Source organism: Tachypleus tridentatus, chromosome 11 (genome assembly GCF_004210375.1).
Source record: "Tachypleus tridentatus isolate NWPU-2018 chromosome 11, ASM421037v1, whole genome shotgun sequence".
Taxonomy (NCBI): Eukaryota; Metazoa; Arthropoda; class Merostomata; order Xiphosura; family Limulidae; genus Tachypleus; species Tachypleus tridentatus.
In genome coordinates this window covers 85491388-85512855 of record NC_134835.1, presented here as the reverse complement: position 1 = coordinate 85512855, position 21468 = coordinate 85491388, and the positions used below count along the sequence as shown (strand labels likewise).

At 32.7% G+C, this 21468-nt stretch overlaps 1 protein-coding gene across 1 annotated transcript in view; it reads left to right on the top strand.

Annotated features, from left to right (window-relative positions):
• The window catches only part of LOC143232663 (major facilitator superfamily domain-containing protein 6-like), a 40144-nt gene extending 21680 nt beyond the window's left edge, over positions 1-18464 (top strand). The window contains exons 5-8 of the mRNA XM_076468330.1: positions 4695-4856; positions 9575-9895; positions 10370-10554; positions 16516-18464. Coding sequence (XP_076324445.1) covers positions 4695-4856; positions 9575-9895; positions 10370-10554; positions 16516-16650 — 803 coding nt within the window. The 3' untranslated portion in view covers positions 16651-18464. The remainder of the gene's footprint in view (positions 1-4694; positions 4857-9574; positions 9896-10369; positions 10555-16515) is intronic.
• Positions 18465-21468: the final 3004 nt, after the last annotated feature.

Below are 21468 nucleotides of genomic sequence, written 5' to 3'. Positions count from 1 at the left end.
AATATTGATACGATGAAATTAATTTAATTGAAACTAACATCCAGTTCAATACATCTGTTATTTAAAATGTTTTTCTCTTCGAAGTAGTAAAACCGACAGATGTTATTCAAAGTTATAGTTGTAGTAGATTTTGTCTCTGGTTTATGCAGTTTAGTTCAAGTTCGCTGGATCACTTGTTTTCGACTTTTCCCACACGTCAAATCAGCGGCGAAATTTAATTTTATGATATGTTTTTGTAAAATTTAATTTCAATTTTTTTCTTTACCTTTGGAAGACTAAAGCTTTGTGTTGCCTTTACACGAACATATTTACTTTTATTGTTGGTTTGCTCATGATATTCAAGGCTAAGAATGAGATTAAGACCAAATTTGAGGTCGTGTTTGCATGAGCATTTCTGATAAGTGACATGTAATATGATGAGATGTTTTCTTGTCTTTAAATGCCAATTAAAGAATTAGAGTAATAAAAATATTACTTCTCCTATTTAACCTTTGCTGAATATAGTTTAAATGCAATTATAGGATTTTTCTATGCTGATAAAAAACTCCTTATTCTGTGAAAAAAGGAAAACACTGAAGTGCTAAATATACGTAAATCAGATGAAATTATTGTGCACTTTATCCTTTGAACATGAAAAAAAGGAAATGTTTTACGGTTATTAAAGGCTTGCTATTCACTATTTCTTGCCCTCCCCCCCGTTGGGATAGCGGTAAGTCTACGGATTTACAAAGCTAAAAATAGGGCCAGAATATTAATTATTTCTTTTTAATATCATAGAGAAAAGACAGTTTTAAGATAAGTTTTCTTGGTTCATTGTTATTGAGCATGTTGTAGAATTAGCAACATTAAACTTTGTTAGATTCATTTTTTTTTAATTTCATGCAAAGCTACACAAGGGCTATCTGCGCTATCCGTTCCAAATTTTGCAGTGTAAGACTAGAGGAAAGGCAGTCATAACCACCCACCGCCAACTCTGGGGCTACTCTTTTACCAACGAATAGTGGGATAGACCGTAACATTATAACATACCCACGGCTGAAAGGGCGAGCACGTTTGGTGTGATGGAGATTCGAACCCGCAACCCTCAGATTACGAGTCGAACGCCTTAACCACCTGGCCATGCTAGGCCACTTTTTGACTGAACTCCTTACTTCTATGACATATATAGCTAATTGTTTGTTTTGAATTTCGCGCAAAGTTACATGATGGTTATCTGCACTAGTCGTTCTTAATTTAGCAGTTGGAAGGGAGCTATTCATCACCATTCACCATTATCAAAGAATAATGAACGGCTGAAAGGGCGAGCATGTTGGGTGTGACGAGTCAATGATATGGTTAATAAAACACTGCATTGTATAAACATTAATTTCTGACCTACTTATAACACCCCCACGGCTGAAAGAGCGAGCACGTTTGGTGTGGTGGGGATTCGAACTCGCGACCCTCCGATTACGAGTCGAGTGCCTTAACCATCTGCCCACGCAGGGACTCGTTTTTTTTAATATCTTTTGTTAACCAATGAAACTGGGCTTCTTCTTCTCGCTGAAAGACAATTTAACCAATCCGATTAAATAAATCCATACATTTTGGTATGTGTTCGGATGTTACGATAAATTGTATTTAACAAATAGATAAATAGGGCACAAATTTAAATCTTTAATATTTTTGGACATTATTCACGAAATACGAGCAGCTAAACAAAGTAAACCTATAAATATCAAATTTGGAGAAATAATGGGCCGGAATTGGTAGTTATAAGAATTTTCGTATATTATAAGTTAAATGTACGAACACGAAACTTTGAACTGAATGCGATGTACCATATATATTTAATAACATATCCTATACTGAAAACTCCAAGCTTTTATTAGCAATACTTAAATATTAATTTAAAGTTGTTATTCGCTAGCAGCCTTTTGGCATACGCTCGCTCTTTAGATAACTCGCAATAGCTTCTTAGAATTATTAGGAGAAAACCATTACCATAATACCACATAGTTTAAATAGTTTGGGCGCAAACATTTTTCATTAGCGTGAAGTTTCATCTTTACATATTAGCTTTCAATAATTTCACTGAATGAGTCGACAAAACTGTTCAGTTGTAATAGTCTATTTTCTTTCTTATATTGTTGGGAAGTATTTATAATTAAGCACAAAAAGTTAAATTAATACCCAAATTTCAACAGTAATTCCGTAAGCTTTGATTATGTCTCTGATACAAGAAATTATACCTTAATTAACAAATCGGCCTTAAACAACCTTCCACTTGATGATTTGAAGTGTTTTCTCAGAAAAAAGCAAAATATTTTTATTTATATCAACAACATCAGTCACTTTTCTCTTGGCAATGGCACCAAAAAGAAATGCTAGAAACTTTAATGGTTCATACTCCATGTACTGCCCGGCATGGCCAGATGGCTAGGGCGTTCGACTCTTACTCCCATTTAAGCTGTGGGGGCGTTTTAGTGTTACGGTCAATCCCATTATTCGTTGGTAAAAGAGTAGCCCAAGAGTTGGCGATGATGACTAACTGCCTTCCCTCTAGTCTTACACTGCTAAATTAGGGACGGCTAACGCAAGTAGCCCTCGTGTAGCTTTGCGCAAAATTCAAAAGCTAACAAACATACTCTCTATACTTGAGTGTATGGTTTTAGTTAAGCCGGCTCGACATGGACAGGTGATTAAGGCGCTCGACTCATAATCTGAGGGTCGCGAGTTTGAATCATCGTCACACTAAACATGCTCGTCCTTTTAAAAAAAACAAAACAGAATTTTGGTTAGGTGCAAAGCTACATAAACGGCTATCGGTACCCTGCTCATCACGGGTATTGAAACTCAGTTTCTGACGTTGTAAGGCCACAGATATACAGCGTTGCCGATGGGGGCATGAGTTTCTTTCCCTAAGGTTGGGGATGAACGGATGTTCTAATGTCGGTGCATGCAAGCAGAATTAATCGAAGACGTGGGACTAGCGTGTAATGAAATTCTGATAAGAACCTTTGTCATTTCAGCTTCGCGTGCATGAAAGGAAAACTATTGTCATAGCTGGTTATATCAAACGATAATCTATATGCAATACTTTTTTACTGTAAGGGAGTTTGTGATAAAGCATCCTTTATTCGAATTCTGTCTCAAGAAGATTACCGAAGTGAACAGTAACTTTATTCATCCACGCTACAGATAAATAACGAATGCATATTTTTTAGATAAATTCAGTGTATTTTTTAAAATGCAATGCACAAGTTGGATATATGCCGAACTGTAATAAAATACAATTTTATGAGATTTAAAGTAATGTATACGTATTTGTAATTGAGACCAAGCAAATAACTACATTTCCCCAGTAGTTTTTTGGACACTCTAAAATATAAATTTTGAAATATACTTGCGTTGACAAATTTTTCTTTGTAAGAAATATCATATAATAAACGTGTTAATGCATTTCTAAAGAAACAAACTCAAAATGTGTAAACAGAATGAATAACAAAAATCAGTCTTACAAAAAAATATGGAACTTAGAATTCGAACAAACTAAACTTAATAATCCAAACCTATATCTAGAAGAGCACTCCTTGGACATTATAGAAAAGGGTAGAGGTCAAATCGAAACTCTAGTGATTTTGCTACTATAAAACGTGTACTAAAAAGAACTGAATGAATTTATTAGCTGGTTCCCGAATCTATCGTTAAATGTGTTTTACAGATAAGAATAATGACGAGACAAAGATCATTTGTAATAGAAAGTGATTGGTTTAGTCAAGAATGCGTTTAGGACTTCTTTTAGTGCTAAAAATGTCGAGGAGCTATCGAGTGAAGATGCCTTAAGATGTTTTGAAACATTAAATACAGTGATGAAAAATAAGCCTACTGATAGTATTATGAATATTACTCCCCGCTAATACAGCGGATTGTCTACGGAGTTACATCACTAAAATCAGCAGTTCGATTCCCCTCGGTGGGCTCCGCAGATAGCCCGATGTGGCTTTGGTATAAGAAAACACACACACATTATGAATATTAATATAGTCTTAAATATTGAAGGAATATAAATTAGTACCGGTGTAATAATACTCGAATATTGAGTCATTTAATGCTGATTTGATAATTTCTTTGATGCTAATTATGATGGCTTATCAAATAATCAATAGTAATCGTGCTCTTTTATCTATTTTGTAGCTTATAAACGTTTCACGTTATTAAATGGCAATGTTAAGCCTTAAAAGGGAAGCTATATAAGTCATAAAATTATTGAGCTTTTATACCCACAATGAAACTGAAACGATTGATTTTTCCAAGTCAGGTTAAATAGTTTAACAATTATCAAAGTATGCATCATCTGACATACAACTTGGTCAAGAAATCACGTTGTCAGGTTTCGTGAAACCTTGATTCAGTGTAATGATGTCACGTTCAAGAAAAGGAAATATTTTCGTCGTCCTTCCTTAAACTGTTATTATCCGTTTTATCAATCTTTGTATGAACACAACTTTGTTATATTTCACTAGAAGCTCTAACTTCAGTAACGTTAACTTGTATGTATTATACATATCTGAATCGGTTTCTATGAACAAGTTATTTTGATAAATGTTTAAATGGTAATGCATCAAAAACTTCTTTACGTTGCAAATATTGAATACACTTATACGCAAGGTGCACGAACAACTTTAACAGTTATATTAATTACATATTTTCAGGAATAACTCACGCTGCTGTTTGGGCAGCCTGCTGCTCGTACATTACTCAAACAACGCCATCTAACCTTCGTGCTTCAGCTCAAGGTGTTCTTCAGGGTTTACATCATGGACTTGGTCGAGGATGCGGGGCCATCCTAGGTGGTTTGTTTGTTAGTTATTTTGGTGAGTAACGGTTAATTAAATGATATACTTTTGTACGTAATCTGAACCTTTATGAGCAATCGACTTTTAAAAAGTATGGTTGTGATTAATATCGTGCTAAGACAGTGAAAGATAAGCGTGATCGGATTTCAGGCTCTAATAAACTAAGCAACAACAACAAAATAAAGCATGACGTAGGCTTTATTTTATTTCGTTTAGACATTCTCTAGTTTCACTTTTACAGCGAAGAATGTCATGCTATTGTAACGTAAGTGATATTCGTTTAAAATTTGTCCATGCGTGCCACAGAACTGCTTGACAGGCCTGATGTTATCTGGTCTACTAGAATTGCGACTTTTATTGAGTTTTTTTTTTTTTTGAAATACTTCGAAAAGTAATAAGTAAGAATAATATCGGATCAGAGTAAATTATGTATTACATCGAAACTAAAAACCAGTTTATCTTATTCTATCAAGATTTCTTATTCTTTCGACCTTAGTACCATCTACTTACGGGGTTGGTCACTCAGGTGGTTGATATTGACCAGTTACATCAAAGGGCAAGCATGTTTTGTGAGGTACATCAATCTCGTAATTCGCAGGTTGCGAGTCCAATGCCTTAATCTAGCAATTAGTACAAGTAATAAAATATACTTTTATTTATAAAGATTAGAATGCATTGTTTCATCAGTTGCGTACCCCCCTTGTTAACAATATTTTCAATATATTCACTCGAACCAACAATGTCACATTTTGATGAATTCAAATAATTTAAACTTTTCATAGTGAACTTTTATTTATTCAAAACTTTAATGATCAAACTGAACATTGTTATGTGTGAAGAAGGTTGAATGTCAGCAAAACCTGTAAAGAAAATATTGCAATTGTTTGTTTTAAATTTTGTGTAAAGCTACACCAGGACTATCTATGCTAACTGTTTCTAATTTAGCAGTGTAAGACTAGAGAGAAGGCAGCTAGTCATCACCACCCACCGCCAACTGTTAGGTTACTCTTTTACCAACGAATAGTAGTAGTTACTGTTAAATTATAACACCCCTCGTGGATTAAAGGCACCCGTGACACCCAGATTACGAAGCGCCCTAACTACTTGGCCATGCTGTGCCAGAGAAGCAAGATCGTTCATGTTTTGTCTATAGGTATTAGTATATAATGAAAGACGTTTAGTTTAGAAGTAGAATCGTAAATAATTCATGGTTGTGCTGAACAATTATTAAATTTATTTAGTGAGAGAATATTAATCTCGGTTGGGTTGGGTTATTTGTTTCAGAACTTTCGTGCACAACTACCCAAAGACATAACCATACCAACTTTCGAGCTGTAGAAAGAAACCAGCTAGTCAACAGCACCCACAGACAACTCTTCGGTTTGGTTTATTTTGAATTTCACGCAAAGCTACACTAGGGCTATCTGCGCTAGCCGTCCCTACTTTTGCAGCATAAGACTAGAGGGAAGGTAGCTAGTCATTACCACTCACGGCCAACTCTTTGGTTACTCTTTTACCGACGAATAGTGGGATTGACCGTAACATTGTAACGCCTCCACGGCTGAAAGGGCGAGCATGTTTGATGGGACGAGGAGCAACTCTTTGGCTAAATAAATACTGAAAATTGACCGTCACTTCTGTAACACATCTACGACCCCAAAGTGGGGAGCGAATTTTCGGCAAAGGCACGCGATACATAAAACTTAGATGCAAAGTTTAGAAACTCCAACCAATAGGTCACGCAGTGACATTCTGTTGGAATTAGCTTTTTTTTTTTCAAAGCGATCTATTGCTTTTATTAGTCGATCAAATCCAGTATAATATATAATATAACTTTAATGGTCTTTGTTGTAAGCAAATGATGCAAGTTAATTTCAGATTAAATTTGTATGCAACATTTTTACCCCAACTGAAAAGCTGTTGTATGTATTTACGTAGATTTGCATATTATTTTGCGTCAAAATGAAAGTATAATGTAGAGAATATTTGTGTTTTCTTAATCGCTTTTGGTAGATAACTATTAAAAAGCAGTTACAACTCTTGAGCAGTCATTTGTAAAGACCAGGGTTCACAGTCATTTCTTCATTGTGTGGCCCCTTATTCACTGGACAAGATTAGTTTATAAAATAGTATCTCAAGAGTTAGCGGTGGGTGGTGGTGACTAACTATCTTACCTGTAGTCTTATACCGCTAAGTTAGGGACGACTAGTGCAGACAGCCCTCTAGTAGCTGTGCGTGAAATTCGAAACAAACTGAACATTGGACAAGGAAGGAGTTTGAGCCATTGAGTTGTTTGTTATCGTAATATTTATTGCAAAAATAAAGTTATTGCCAATCACATGAGCATTATTTTCTAATATATATTAAAGTTTTCACAAACATACACATTTTCTGCCTTTTCCACAGTGCTGATATTTTTCTGTCTAGTACGTTTTTTTGCGACCTTAAAGCAAATCTGACTTATAGATTATGATCAAGAGACTGGTTGAATTAAAATTTGTTTGTGAGATTGAAATCTAACATTCATAAAAATAATTATTAGAGAAGTAATTTTAAACTAGTCACATATTTTAATGACTTATTCTGTTTTATTTTATAATTTATGACAAGTTTCAATTAAAATAAACAAAAACAATCCAACTAACACTGCAAACTTACTAAATATAGCCCTAAAGCGCTGTGCTGTTACTGACAAGCGTATATTTAACTTGTCATGTTTCTCATTTATATGGAAATGTGTGAAGTGTCTTTGAGAATGAGCTGTAGCCATATGAACTCACACTTACATGAACTGCACATTTTTCCCATGGACTTATCACTCGTTGAAAGCTGGATCACCTGAAGCGTTGTAGAGCTTACCAAGATATTTTGTGTGAGTTTTGCTAATTATAGTTCACATTTCCTGTATGAGAAGTGTATCCAGTGTCAATACATTTAAAATCGGAAATGTTTAATAAAAAAGGTCCTTACTTACAAGTACTGAGATATATGTCTTGACTATAATACAAGTCATTTGAAAATGAGTTATGCTTAAACGATCAGTGATACAAAAATGTAAAAACCAACGACAAAATTTTGTATGGCTTCATTTGATCTTATTGTTATTTTATAACTTCACAAACTAGACTATTTGTATTGATATTCGAAACTGCATTTGAAGTTTAAACAACAGTTTTATTCAATATTTTTGGTGGACTTGAAGTTGTAATATTTAAAATGAAGAGTGTTAACTCACGACACACTTCGTCTCCACAACATCGAGTATTAAAGTGAATTTTGAGTTGTAACTCCCTTTTCATTTCGTTTCAATTGCTTGAACAATTGTTTTGTCGAGCACATAAAGACAGCTCAACGTACACATCTATTCCCAAATTTTATCGATTACACAGAATGTCAGACTGTGTAAGTGGGACTAGCATTAAGAATTAAACTCGCATTACCTCAATGTGTCAGATCGTGTGTTACCGAGTTATATCATCCATATAGAACATATTCGTACATAAGTTGTAAGTTAATGGGCAAATAATAGTGGCTATCTTGATCGGATGTAATTAGCTAGTTTGGTCGGGTTTGTTTTGAATTTTCGCGCAAAGTTACACAAGGGCTATCTGCACTAGCTGTCCTTAATTTAGCAGAGTAAGGCTAAAGGGACGGCAGCTAATCATCACCCCCCACTGATAACTCTTGGGCTATTCTTTTACCAACTAATAGTGGGATTGATTGTAACTTTACAACGCTCCCACGACTGAAAGAGCGATCATGTTTGGTGTGACGGGGATTCGAACCTGCGTCCCTCGCATTACGAGTAGAGTGCCTTAACCACCTGGCCATGCAGGGCCTGGTGGGATGTTAAGACTCTGCACTTGTTTATTACAAACGTCTGTAACGGTTTCGGTTAGAAAACTTTCAAAATACAGTTATAAAGATTAATACTGCATAACGGCTGGAGAACATTACAAAACACTTACTGTAATCTAATATTACCAGGAAAATTGACAATATTGCAGTATTAGAAAGCTCACTGTCTTCTCAATTTTATTCTATAGTAAAAAACAAAGACAAGTATGCTAAACACTAAAGAGAATGCTAGAGGTTTTTGAATTTCAAAAATTAAAGACTATTTTGTATACAACGATAGTGTTTTTTTTTTTTTTCCTTTATAAAACAAGTTTCACCTTACAAAAGGCTGGCTTAAGAAAGTTAAAAATATTCCTTTGCTTCTTTTATCTTAGTGAGAAAATTTCGGTCTTTCTGAAAGTATTATCAAACAAAATTATAAAAGTTTTCATTAATGAAAACTTTTTTTTCTAATGCAAATATTTTACTATATTGAGCACTGAAACATTGAATTTGGTTTAAGATATCTACTATCCGTAATTCTGATGTTTCCAAGCATTTGAATAATCAATAAAGGTTTTGAGGCTTAAGTATTATCCGCACATGGGTTAAAAGTTTACCTAGATCCATTGCAAGTGTACAAAATAATATTCATCAGAGGGCACCAGAATTTCAAACATTTACAAAATGAAACGTCTCATTGCTTCTTGAACATCGTAAGCCTTACCTTTTACGTCATTTGCTTTTAATGATGACATGAAGTGAAATGTAAGAGATTTATACTGTATGTACAGTATCTTTGTAAGTCAGATCCCACATTGTACACGTGTTGATATATTGAAAGAAAACATTCAGTTATTGTAATTATAATGAATCTTCTGGTTTCATTTTTTCTTAAGGAACCCAAGTAACTTTTCGAGGCTACGGATTCGCTTGTTTGATTATCTTGATCATTTTTATTCTTGTAAACTACTACCGAAAGGACAAAGGATTTTCAAATTTCCAGGACGAACAGGAACCTGAGACGGTGGTTGAAGAAACAAGCCATTTAGCACCTCATGGCGTCCCATCGGCACGGTCTTTATCCAAGCAAAACATAACTGAATTAGATTTTACGAGTCAACAGAAAGGAGGAACAGGGAATGGAACGAGAGAATATGGAACAGGAAGCTCAGGAACTTATGACACTGGAGGATTTCTCGGCCTTCCTGAATCAGGAGGTAATTTTATTGTTAACCGTACTCATGTGGTGTTTGGAGTTAAAAGTACAGGTGGATAGTTTTGTATGGTCAAAAGAGTTTAATCTGTTATCCGCGCCCAATAAACCATTCGTAGAGTGAGTAACTTTACGCGAAAGAAACTAATTTTACAATTTTACAGTGGATAAAAATTCATTACTTCAAAAAAACAACAACAATTTTGATGGAAAATAGTAAGCAAAGAACATTATAGATAATCGTAAATGTTGTACAATAATAGAGTTATTTATTGATACTAGTCCATATTTATGCATTATACGTACATTCATGAATTACTGTTTAATAATATTGTTGGAGTAGTAATTTATTAGAGGGTGTTTGAGCAACTAAAATATAGCATTAAATTTTAAAATTTATTCTGCAAAGAGCTTATCAGATTAGTAAAATTAATCTTTAGAATGATGTTGTAACGTCGAATGTTATTATTTTATTTAGGAGGATATTATGGTGGAGGTCGCACCACCAACTACTCCGATATCAACATGAACAACACAGCCTTCAATAAACCTGCGTTTGGTAGAAGTGCCCTAGCGGCAGCTTTTAACCCTAAAGGTATTTTCGCAGCATCACTAAGTCCAGATAGCAGTTTCGACTACAATTACATCAAAAGAGATTTTCAGGTACCAAACTGTGTAAACACTGTTTCTAAATATATTTTTGTGATATTTATTAATGGATTTCACGAAGTTTCACGGACGTTCAATGAACTATGATTTTACTAATAAAGTCTGAAATCAAGTACAAAATTGATAATCTTAATTTTACTGTTTAACTTGTACATATTTTTATGTCTCCGCAAAAAGAAACACTATTTTTGTGCTGTTTCTTCTTTCAAACCATTTTCCATCGATTACCATTTCTTCATTTCTCGGGTGATTGATTTGAAAATTGACAGGATTATACTTTGGCCCAATACGCCCAGAGATTTTTTTCATTTGTTTTGTTTAGGCCTTTTTAAGGAATTTATGGGATTAAAGGTAAAATAAAACAACCCAGTTGTATATTTTGGGTTTCTGTGAGGTCATATTTACAGAAATGAAGATGAAAATTGGCACAAATATAAATTTTCCTACATCCGAAACATTTGCATACAAAAGGTTGAACTTGCCCATTTTATGTCCTTTAAAGGGAATCAGACTTAACTAAAAAGTACACTTTTGCGTTTTTTTTGTCAATTACTCAGCTGTATTTTTACTAATTTACATGGGGGGTTAGTTCAAAGATACTTTCCTACAGTTCCACACATTGACACAGAAAAATGTTGAAGCATACCCATTTTAGTAATTCTACAAAAAGCATAATTTTAAGCGTGTTTATTAACAATTACTTTGTTATATTTCGGACAATTTACATGAGATTTGAAATCTTTATCTTTTGCTCAATTTTCCAGCTAGGAAAGAACACATTAGGGTTTTCCATGTGTAATTTCTTTTCAAGCATATTGTACTATTATATTAAAAGTGTGTGCGTGTGTGTAAAACTTTTACTGCAAAGCCACATCGGGCTATCTGCTAAGCCCACCGAACTCCTGATTTTTTGGCATTGTAAATCCGTAGACATACCGCTGTACTAGCGGGGGGCATATTAAGAGTAAAAACAAACAAATAAGAAAAGATTTTGAACACAATGAAAGCTAAGATCTTTATTACAGGTTACAGCCGACTGTTTTTGGTAACACCAACTCTGCTGATAGTAACTGTCACTATTAGCGGGGCTAGTGTTACCAAACTAGTCGGTTGTAACCTATAATAAAGATTTTACCTTTCACTGTGCCCGAAATTGCCTTTTTTTTTTTTCTCGTGTTGGGAATACGTGGCGTAGACATCTGGCATTCGTCTGTAAATGTTGATATTAGTGTATGTTTGTTTTTCAATATCGCGCAAAGCTACACGAGAGCTATCTGCGCTAGCCGTCCCTAATTTAGCAATGTAAGACTCGAGGGAAGGCAGTCAGTCATCACCACTCACCGCCAACTCTTGGGCTACTCTTTTACCAACGAATAATTAGATTGACCGTCATATTATAACGCCCCCATGGCTGAAAGGGCGAGCATGTTTGGTGTGACAGGGATTCGAACCCGCGACCCTCAGGTCACGACTCGAGTGCCTTAACCACCTGACTATTCCGGAACCTGATATTAGTGTTGCTCTTCTTTTTTTTCAATTTTAAAAGCTAGTTTAAAATTACTTGTGAACACCTCAGAGCGGGTTTGAAGTGAATTAACTTGCACATGGTAGACAATAATGTGTAATCAGTTATTAGTATTATTATTCAAATAGGTAACTTCACACTACATATTAAGAATACTATAAATTAAAGTTTCACCACGAACATTTTCCAGCGACAAATGACGTACTTTCGCAAATATGTGATAAGAATATGGAATATATTTTGTTTTTTCAAACGATACGTTAGAGTTCTAAGTTTTACATTTTAACTTATGACTTAGGCTGCTTTATTAAGCTATATTATTTCTAACCTTAGTTTTCAATACTTATAATCCATATTAGTATATTGTTAATCCTTATACTTTACCCATAGAAATTTGTTAAAGTAACTCTTTGATATCTAGTTGTTACTAAATGTACGGTTACCTAGTGGCTCAGAGGTATGTCTACAGACTTACAACGCTAAAAAACCAGGTTCAGATATTCGAGGTGAGCTCAGCAGAGATAAGTCATTGAGTAGCTTTGTGCTTAACAAGAAACACACAGACCAAACGTATAAAAGTCTGCTAACCATGCCACTGAAACATTTTATATAACGTTATACATATGTTTGTTTGTTTGTTTGTTTTGGAATTTCGCACAAAGCTACTCGAGGGCTATCTGTGCTAGCCGTCCCTAATGTAACAGTGTAAGACTAGAGGGAAGGCAGCTAGTCATCACCACCCACCGCCAACTCTTGGGCTACTCTTTTACCAACGAATAGTGGGATTGACCGTCACATTATAACGCCCCCACGGCTGGGAGGGCGAGCATGTTTAGCGCGACGCGGGCGCGAATCCGCGACCCTCGGATTACGAGTCGCACGCCTTACGCGCTAGGCCATGCCGGGCCTATACATATGTAAATGCTACTGCTACGTACTTAATAAAGTTATTTTAAAATAATTATCTTTATAAATCTAAACTTTTTTGTATTCGCATAAACTCGTCTTTAATCAAGAAATCTCAAAGTACAAAAGTAGTAGTTAAAACATATCGAAAAATTATTCTATCTAGTTCTTTAACAGTTGTTACATATTATAATTTATCTTGGACGAGTTTCCGGTTTATTAATAACGTCTATATTAAAATTAAAATTTTAGGCTATTTGAATGTCGATACGTATCAAATTTATGATATTTCCCAACAAGATTGATACACACGATTTTCTTTCTTGACACATATATTTTAATTTACAAGCAACAATACAATTTAAAATAGCGGTTATTACAAGTAATGATTTATATACAAAAGCTTTACAAAAGTCCAAAAAAATACTGAGTCTTCTATCTTGTCTGAAACTGAATATTTTATCGACGGTTCACGATGAGAGAATTAATTCTATGTTCATACACAAGTACATTTCTCTTTATGGGAAGGTAGCTAGTTAGTTCTATTCGTGGCTAGCTTCACGTGACTTACAAGTTAACTTTTCACAGAGGAAGATATCTAGTGTCCTCGTAGAAATATTAAGTCCAAATTTAATTATCCGAAGTTAAACGGTTTATAATGTTCGAAATCTATAAACGTTCTTGGTTAAATATCTGTGGTTTTCAGATACATAAACGTATATCAGTTATAGCTTCCGAGATTTATAGTATACTAACTGTATCTAATTAACGATAGAATTCTGCAAACTGTTTCTTGGCGTGTCGATTTATAAACTGTGGGCGGAGTTCTCGAACGTTAAGTTAGCAACAATGTGAACCATGTATTGGCGATTCTTATACTCGAGAATTTTCTACAAATTTGGAGAACAGGCGGGGCTTTTGCAATGCACATTTAATAAAATAAGTCACATACATTTCTAAGTATGTATATATATATAAAGCTGAAACAAACAGAAATATTAATATAAATATACAATAGTAAATTCGTGAAACAGAGGGAAAAAGAAACCATGCAATACACTCTCAACAAAAACAGGAGAGATTTCTCAGTAGCCGCGGCACCTGAAATTCTTTCAGGCAGGATTAAATTTATTAATCTGTTAGACTTTTGTTTGGCTATATTTTAATGCACGTCAAGCGTTCGTGTGCCTGATCCGATTTTATTACTAATCAGGATCTGTATCAGCTTCCCCTCAAATTATAATTATTTTAGGCAGGATTAGAGTAAATTAATCTATGAGAGTTTGGCTATGGTCAAATAGATTAACTGAAAGGGTTTGACCTTTTGAGTCCGAAACTGTAATTAAATCTCAAATCGGTCAAGAGATGAACAGAGCTATGAGCTAAAAGCTAGCACTTGAAAATACAAACAAAACAAAAACTTAGAACCATTATATGAGTCACTATGCTGCAGTTAAAGACAGCAAAGCAAAAACTTGAAATAAAGCTTCTTGAAAAAGGTATTTACCCCATGCAAACTTTCCATATTTTATTGCCATCTGAGCTTGTAATTATGAAACTTTCAAGTTAGACTTTATATTTGGAATTTTCACAATCTACTTCAAACTGAGAAAGGTAAAAATTCTAATATTATGAAAGTTATATTTTCAAAGAAAATTAGAATATTTTCAATTACATAATTATTCAACTACAATCTTAAAATCAGTTCAGGTGCAAACGATGAGTGTGAAATGTCACAAAATTATTGTAATGGTTTCTGTTTGTGTGTAATCAAACTTGGCTTCAAAGTTAATGCATCTCTTAAAGCCACAACTCACATAGTGATACGACAAATCAACAATGATAAAGTGGTAGTAAAGCACAGATCAGGAGAAAATTATAAGAAAACTTTAAAGTCGCTGGTCATCTCTTTGAGTAAATGAAGTCCATCATTAAGAAATGTAATGTGCTTCATAGCACCTAGTCACTACACAGATTAGGCCACCCTTTGTAACTAAACAGATGGGCGAGTAGGAAACTATTTAGGGACGTTATTGTGAAGCAAAAAGGGACTTAGAAATAGAAGTCAGTGTTAATTTATCGACAGTATATTGGTTCCCACACAAAGCTAGTCTGTATGGGCAAATGTCAGGAAAGAAGCCATTACCGAAAAAGTATAGTATATCTTGTATATAGAGTTTGCGATAAAGCATGTAAAAGATAATGCAGACATGTGGCAGAAGATTTTGTGTCCAGACTAGAGAAAAATTTAGCTTTGTGGTTCGAAGCGTTACATCTGACGCAATCCCAATACAGTACATCATTCAGTCAACATCAATCCAATTGTCAAGCATGGTGGTAGCAGCATCATGTTATAGGGATGATTCTCATCAACAAGGGCTGGGAAGATTGTCGGGAATGAGAGGAAAATAAATGGTGCAAAGTACAAGTGAATCCGAGAGGAAAACCTGCTTGAGTCAGCTAAGAATCTAAAATTGGATCTACAATTCATTTTCAGTAGGTCAAAGACTGAAGTGGTTTCAAAAGAAGAAAATGAATGCCCTAGAGCGGCTCAGTCAACGTCTTGTCTTGAATTCAATGGAATGTTTATGGCGAGATTTGAATATTGCATTTCATCAACGATCCACAACAAAATTGCCAGAATTGGAGCAATTTTGCCAAGAAGAATTGACAAAAATTACACCATTTCGTTATGCAAGGCGGACAGAGATCTATCGAAAACGACTCGCAGCAGTAATTGCTGTTAAAGGTGTTTCCATAAAGAGCTGACGTAAGGGGCTGAATACTTATGAAGTCAGCAAATTTCAATTTATATATTTTCTTTGTAGAGTTTGCAGACATTCAATCTCCTTCACATATAACAGTGTTAAGTTTGATCGTTAGAGTTTTGAATAAAGGTAAATTCATTAAGCTTTTTATATCATTTGTATTTTTCAAAATGTGACATTACTGTTAGGCGATGAATACTTTTATAAGGTACTGTATTTGACCATTTCCAATCAGAATAAAGCATTAAATGTTTTTCAATGTTTAAAAGAACTGTTATTTTATACTTGTTTAATGTAAAGTGATATCTTTTGGACAGAGCTAGAAACAGTTTGTAGTTATTTTTAATGTATTTTAAAGTTTTTTGGCTGTTTACACATTGTAACTATGGGTCGATTCGAAAATATAACATAAAATGTTCACATATTTCTTATTACAACACATTAAAACTCTCTTTCATGTAAGCCGTTTCATTATGTATTGCAACATACATATGTTAAAGTTAACCAAACTTTTGTGAAATATTATGTAACTGGTAAAAGTGAGTGGTAATATTGGTAAATAAATAACCACAACCGTAAAATATTCTGGAAATGGACTGTACGAAGAATCCTCATATCAGATGAAAATTTAGTTGAAATAAGATAATTTAAAAACCACAAAACAATGACATTAATATATTAAACTGTTTTTAATAGCTGCCAATGGTTAACAGTTTGGATATTTTAATATATTACCAATTCATTATTCCAACTTAGGCTTACAACGAAGTGCTGAACAGAAATGGAATTGGGATGACTGATAAAAACGATTTGGTGATGGGGCCTGTTCCACGAACTTCTCTATATACCCCTCAACCGTTCAACTGGGATGAACAAAGTTATGATTGGTAGACACGATGAGTAATGCCAAGGAATATAAATATTGTATGTGCTTGCTTTTATCACAAAATGTAAATTTAATTTAGAAAAAAAAAAGATAACCATTTGTGAAATAACGAGTTTGAAGTGTCGTCCAAATTAAGTAACATGTTTTCAAAATTCGAGTTAAACATATAAACCGAGTTAACTTAAACTTAGCGTTTGTCCTTTTTTTTTACTAGTAACCTAAATCTGCTCATAAGTAATAATGTACATTAAGTAAATATTTTTACTCAAAATTAAAATCAAGTAAGTTGTAGTGTATGTATCTAAACAAATTTGATTATTGTATAAATATTTTACGTTATTTTGGAATGCTAAACATGTAACCAAGGCTGTTCGTTCTTCAAATATTTATTGAATTACTAAATAGCATTTTTCTGTTATTCGAAATAAACAATAATTAAAATTTTAATTGTGTAAATATCCAGAAACTTTGTATATTGTACGGAAATAATGATATTTCCTATATAAATAACTATGTAGTCTGCTATAAGAATGAAAAAAACAACAACACAAAAAACATCACCTACTGTGCGTCAAAATAAATGTTATTGAACTTTAAGTCATCCGAGGGAGGAAGCTCTGTAGTATCGCAACTGTGCATAGATATAAACTATTTCTCTTATCAAAACTCTCAAACTTCATCATTGTTTGTGTAGAAATATTTTACAAACGTTCTTCTATAATTAATAAATATCTGATATGCAGCTTTCAGATTTTTGTTGTTAGCTTACACCTAACGAGTCGTCTTAATTGTACTTATAAGTTTGTCATTCATGTTTTTTTATGTATAATTTCATCTTGAATTTGTATTTACAAACAGTATCACCTCGTATTGTTTGCCCAACAGAAGAAAACAATAAATAAATAAAATTTTCTTAGCTACATTATATACACCTAGGATATACTATAACCACATGTATTTAATAAAAGAAAGTTAAGTAGATAACGTTGTTCTATTGGTATCTTCACAGTTCTGATTACATGGATTTTAATCAAGATATTAATATAGGAAATTTGCTAGCAATAATTAGCCAGATAGAAGTGTTTTTTTTTTGTTCATTTATGGACAATATTGCCACTGAACACTAATTTTCAATAAAGAAATAAATGTAAAACTACTAACTATGACTTTTAAAATTTCTCTTGCCGTGCCCGTTGTTGAAGTGCTCAGAGACTTAAAAACTTTGTAAGAATATCAAGATTACCTGTTTTTATGTGATTCAACAGAACTGCAGAAAATGAAAAATCAACGATAATTTGCCAATAACGATTGATTTAAAACAAGAAAATTGTGTCACAGCTGTTTAGAATACTCAGATCTCACCGTTTATTAGATATCTACACGTTTTCGTCTTAAATACTTGAGAACATTTTAATAACATTTGTTTCGATTTACTTAGGTTGCTTTGTTCAAAAGCAGATCATAACTTCTTAAGCATAGTTGTAAAATGTCTCAAAGTATTACTTTATAATATTAGCTACTTAGTGTATTTAGGCATCATAAAACTTTTAGAAAAGCTGGATTGTATACATTACGTTTTTGACTGTCATTATAATTTATTTAGTGACCAGTGAGATACCTATTTTTTAAGAAATAGCGCAACAATATATTTTGCATATTATTATAAGTGTAGATCTTCGTTTTCAACACGTTTAACAGTTTCTAGATTTTTAAAATCAAAATCAAAATTTTACTGAAAGTGAAATTATCACGAATTAAGCGCAATTATCATCGAATGTTTGTTATTTTTGGCTATATTTTCTATTCAGTTTGATTAGTTTTACATTCAGTAATTGTAGTTTAAATGCATCATCCATTGTATAAAGAAATATAAAAATGTATAAAAATATGTTGAACTTTTCAAAGTGTAATTTCTTTAACTTTTCACTTTATTCATTACTTTATTTATCGATTTTAGTGTTCTATTTTACTTTGATTTTCTTAAAACAGTAATCGTTAAAAAGGCCTTTGAAATGAATGCGCTTCTGATAATTTTATTTTGTACTTATGTAGTTGTTTCCTATCGATATGTATTTTATGTATCTTTTGTTCAGTTGTTTGTTCTTATTAGAACCAAACTGATACTTATAAACATTCGTATAAAAATCTAGTTATTTAATAATGCGTTTGTGTTATAACAAATTCCTCAATTAAACTTAGCATCTGGTTAACTACGTAAATGATGCTATAGTAATTAAAATTTTCAGTTCGGTATATTAGTAAATTACATTGATAATAATTGTAAGAAAGGCAGTTCTTCACTCATCATGTTTCGACAAATGTTTACATATCTAGTTTTTAACTCATTGTGCAGATACTAAGAACAAACAATTGTAAAATATACTTGATTTATTTTTTTAATTTTGGTGAATGTGCTTCATCTGTATTTCACTTTTAAGATCGGAAAATATTACGTTTATTAAAGTATCCCTTTTTATTAATGAAATAATACATTTAACAAATGCATAAGAGTTTCTGTGAAAATGTTAATTTTTGTCATGTTTTAGTATTAACCCTCACTATCTTTTTAATACTTTGCTCATAATTTATGAAAAGTAAAACAAACAAAAACAGTAATATTATATGCATGTTTTTGCAGATTCTGGTTTGATGTCATTATATAAGTGCTCAAACATAGATGACAGAGGTCTTCTGTTATAAAGGATGCATAAAATATTAATTGCTTACACTATTTTGCATTTTACTATTTGTAATTTCAGTGAAAGAAGGTAAGATTTTATGAAACCATTTCATGTTATTAATATTGCTAGTAATACATTTTGGCCAACACTATGGCGTAGGTCATATATTTTAAGCTTCAAAATAATATTAGTTTATATTGTACCAATAACTTACATTAAACAGAATTATGATTTCATATTATCAATTCTGTTGCACCAGGGCGATTCCAACTAAAATTTATGGTGATAAGTTCTAGCTAACCACTTTTGCAGCTAGGCTTAATACGTTATCACGAGTATTTCTAGCACTACTGCTGTGTATTTATTTATAATAGGTTAGTAAATGTTTTAATAAAAATAATACAAAAAGTTTTGTGAATATTATATATATGTAATAGTTGTGAGATTCCTGTATCAGATTGATGTCTATTTCTCTACTGTAGAAATGTTTAGTATGTGTCCATGTTTGTTAAAAGTTACCCCTTGATCATTACGTGGTATCTCAGAATATCGTACTGAAGCTTAAATGTTTTATTTCGTTTTCATGTCTACTTACTCATTTTTCAATAGAAGTATAGGACAGTTATGAATATATAGTTTAAGAGGTGCTTCTGAATAAATATAAAATTGTTACAGTTACATACATATATGTGTGGATAGAGAAAAATATGTAATGTTCATCTGAGAATAAAAATAATACATCATTGATTAATTAATTTCATGTAAAAATTCCAACTTTCAAATTTCATTAGCGTAGCTGAAATAGGGAATTAATTTCTACACGTGACATAATATTTTCAAAAATATTTGAGACTAGAAAGCTTCATTGCTTTAATTTATTTTATACTAACGGTATAAGACTGTTAAGATAACAATATAGTACAGAAGAAAAAATAAGTGAACATTATTATAATGCATTACAGAGAAAATATTGGTAAATTAGAATTTGACTAAAGTTTGTAACATTATTAGTCCTGTCTTTCTTAGTAAGAAAAAGATTATGTAAATAGTTTTTGTGCACATATGTGTTGGACTTGTTATAAAATGTAAGAGGTTTGATATTTACAAAGAATACTTTTAAAAACAGATACGCATCAGCATCTAAAGAAAAGAGAACATTTGGTTTTTGCGCAAGAAGTAGTATCTAATAAAAAACCTAGATATGAAAATATTTTCATCCATCTACTTGAGACAAATTATTAGTTTCACGACTCTGATTTCTTTCCACCAAAAACAAATACAACAACTTAAACAATTAAAAATGTACAATAAATTATGTAATCAAATGTTTCAGATTGCTTATTCTCCTGCCGTTACTTTAGTATTTCTATGCAATGCCAAGATTGCTTAATAGATGGCAGTATAATACAATAGTTTGCGTATGTGGAGTATCGATTATTACGATACCAAACCAACACATCCATTTATTTTAAGCAGAACATCGATCTACCTTATTGAAAAGACACCACTTACAAAGAAATATTTTGGAATGTAATACATATTAAACTGATAACACTATGCATTATTGCATGCTATGTTTATTAGTGTTTATGTTTTTTTCATTTTATCAATAATATATTTCTAAAACTTCGTATATAGTGATAGAATTTCGAAAAATTTATTCTTTTTAGATCTTTTCATCATTGCATCCTGAAGTAAGAACATTAACTTTTCTAGTGGAGATTTTATTAGTTTTCAAAATTAATGAGACAAAACAAAACTTAAAAGATGAAATAAAATTAAAATTATGTATGGAAACATATTATTAAAATTACACGTAATATTATTCATACTAAACGAAAATATAGCAGTTTGATAATAAATGTGTTTTATACGTTTTTTACGAAACTTTAACAGCTTTTTTTTTTTTTTTACGGTTTCCACAGCTTTCAGATTAACCAAGCCTTTATTCACTACCAGGTTCACGAATGATCTTAGACGATCGTTGTTTTACCATTAAGAGGGCCCGGCATGGCCAGGTGGGTTAAGGCGTTCGACTCGTAATCTGAGGGTTGCGGGTTCGAATCCTCGTTGTACCAAACATGCTCGCCCTTTCAGTAGTCGGGGCGTTATAATGTGACGGTCAAAGAGTAGCCCAAGAGT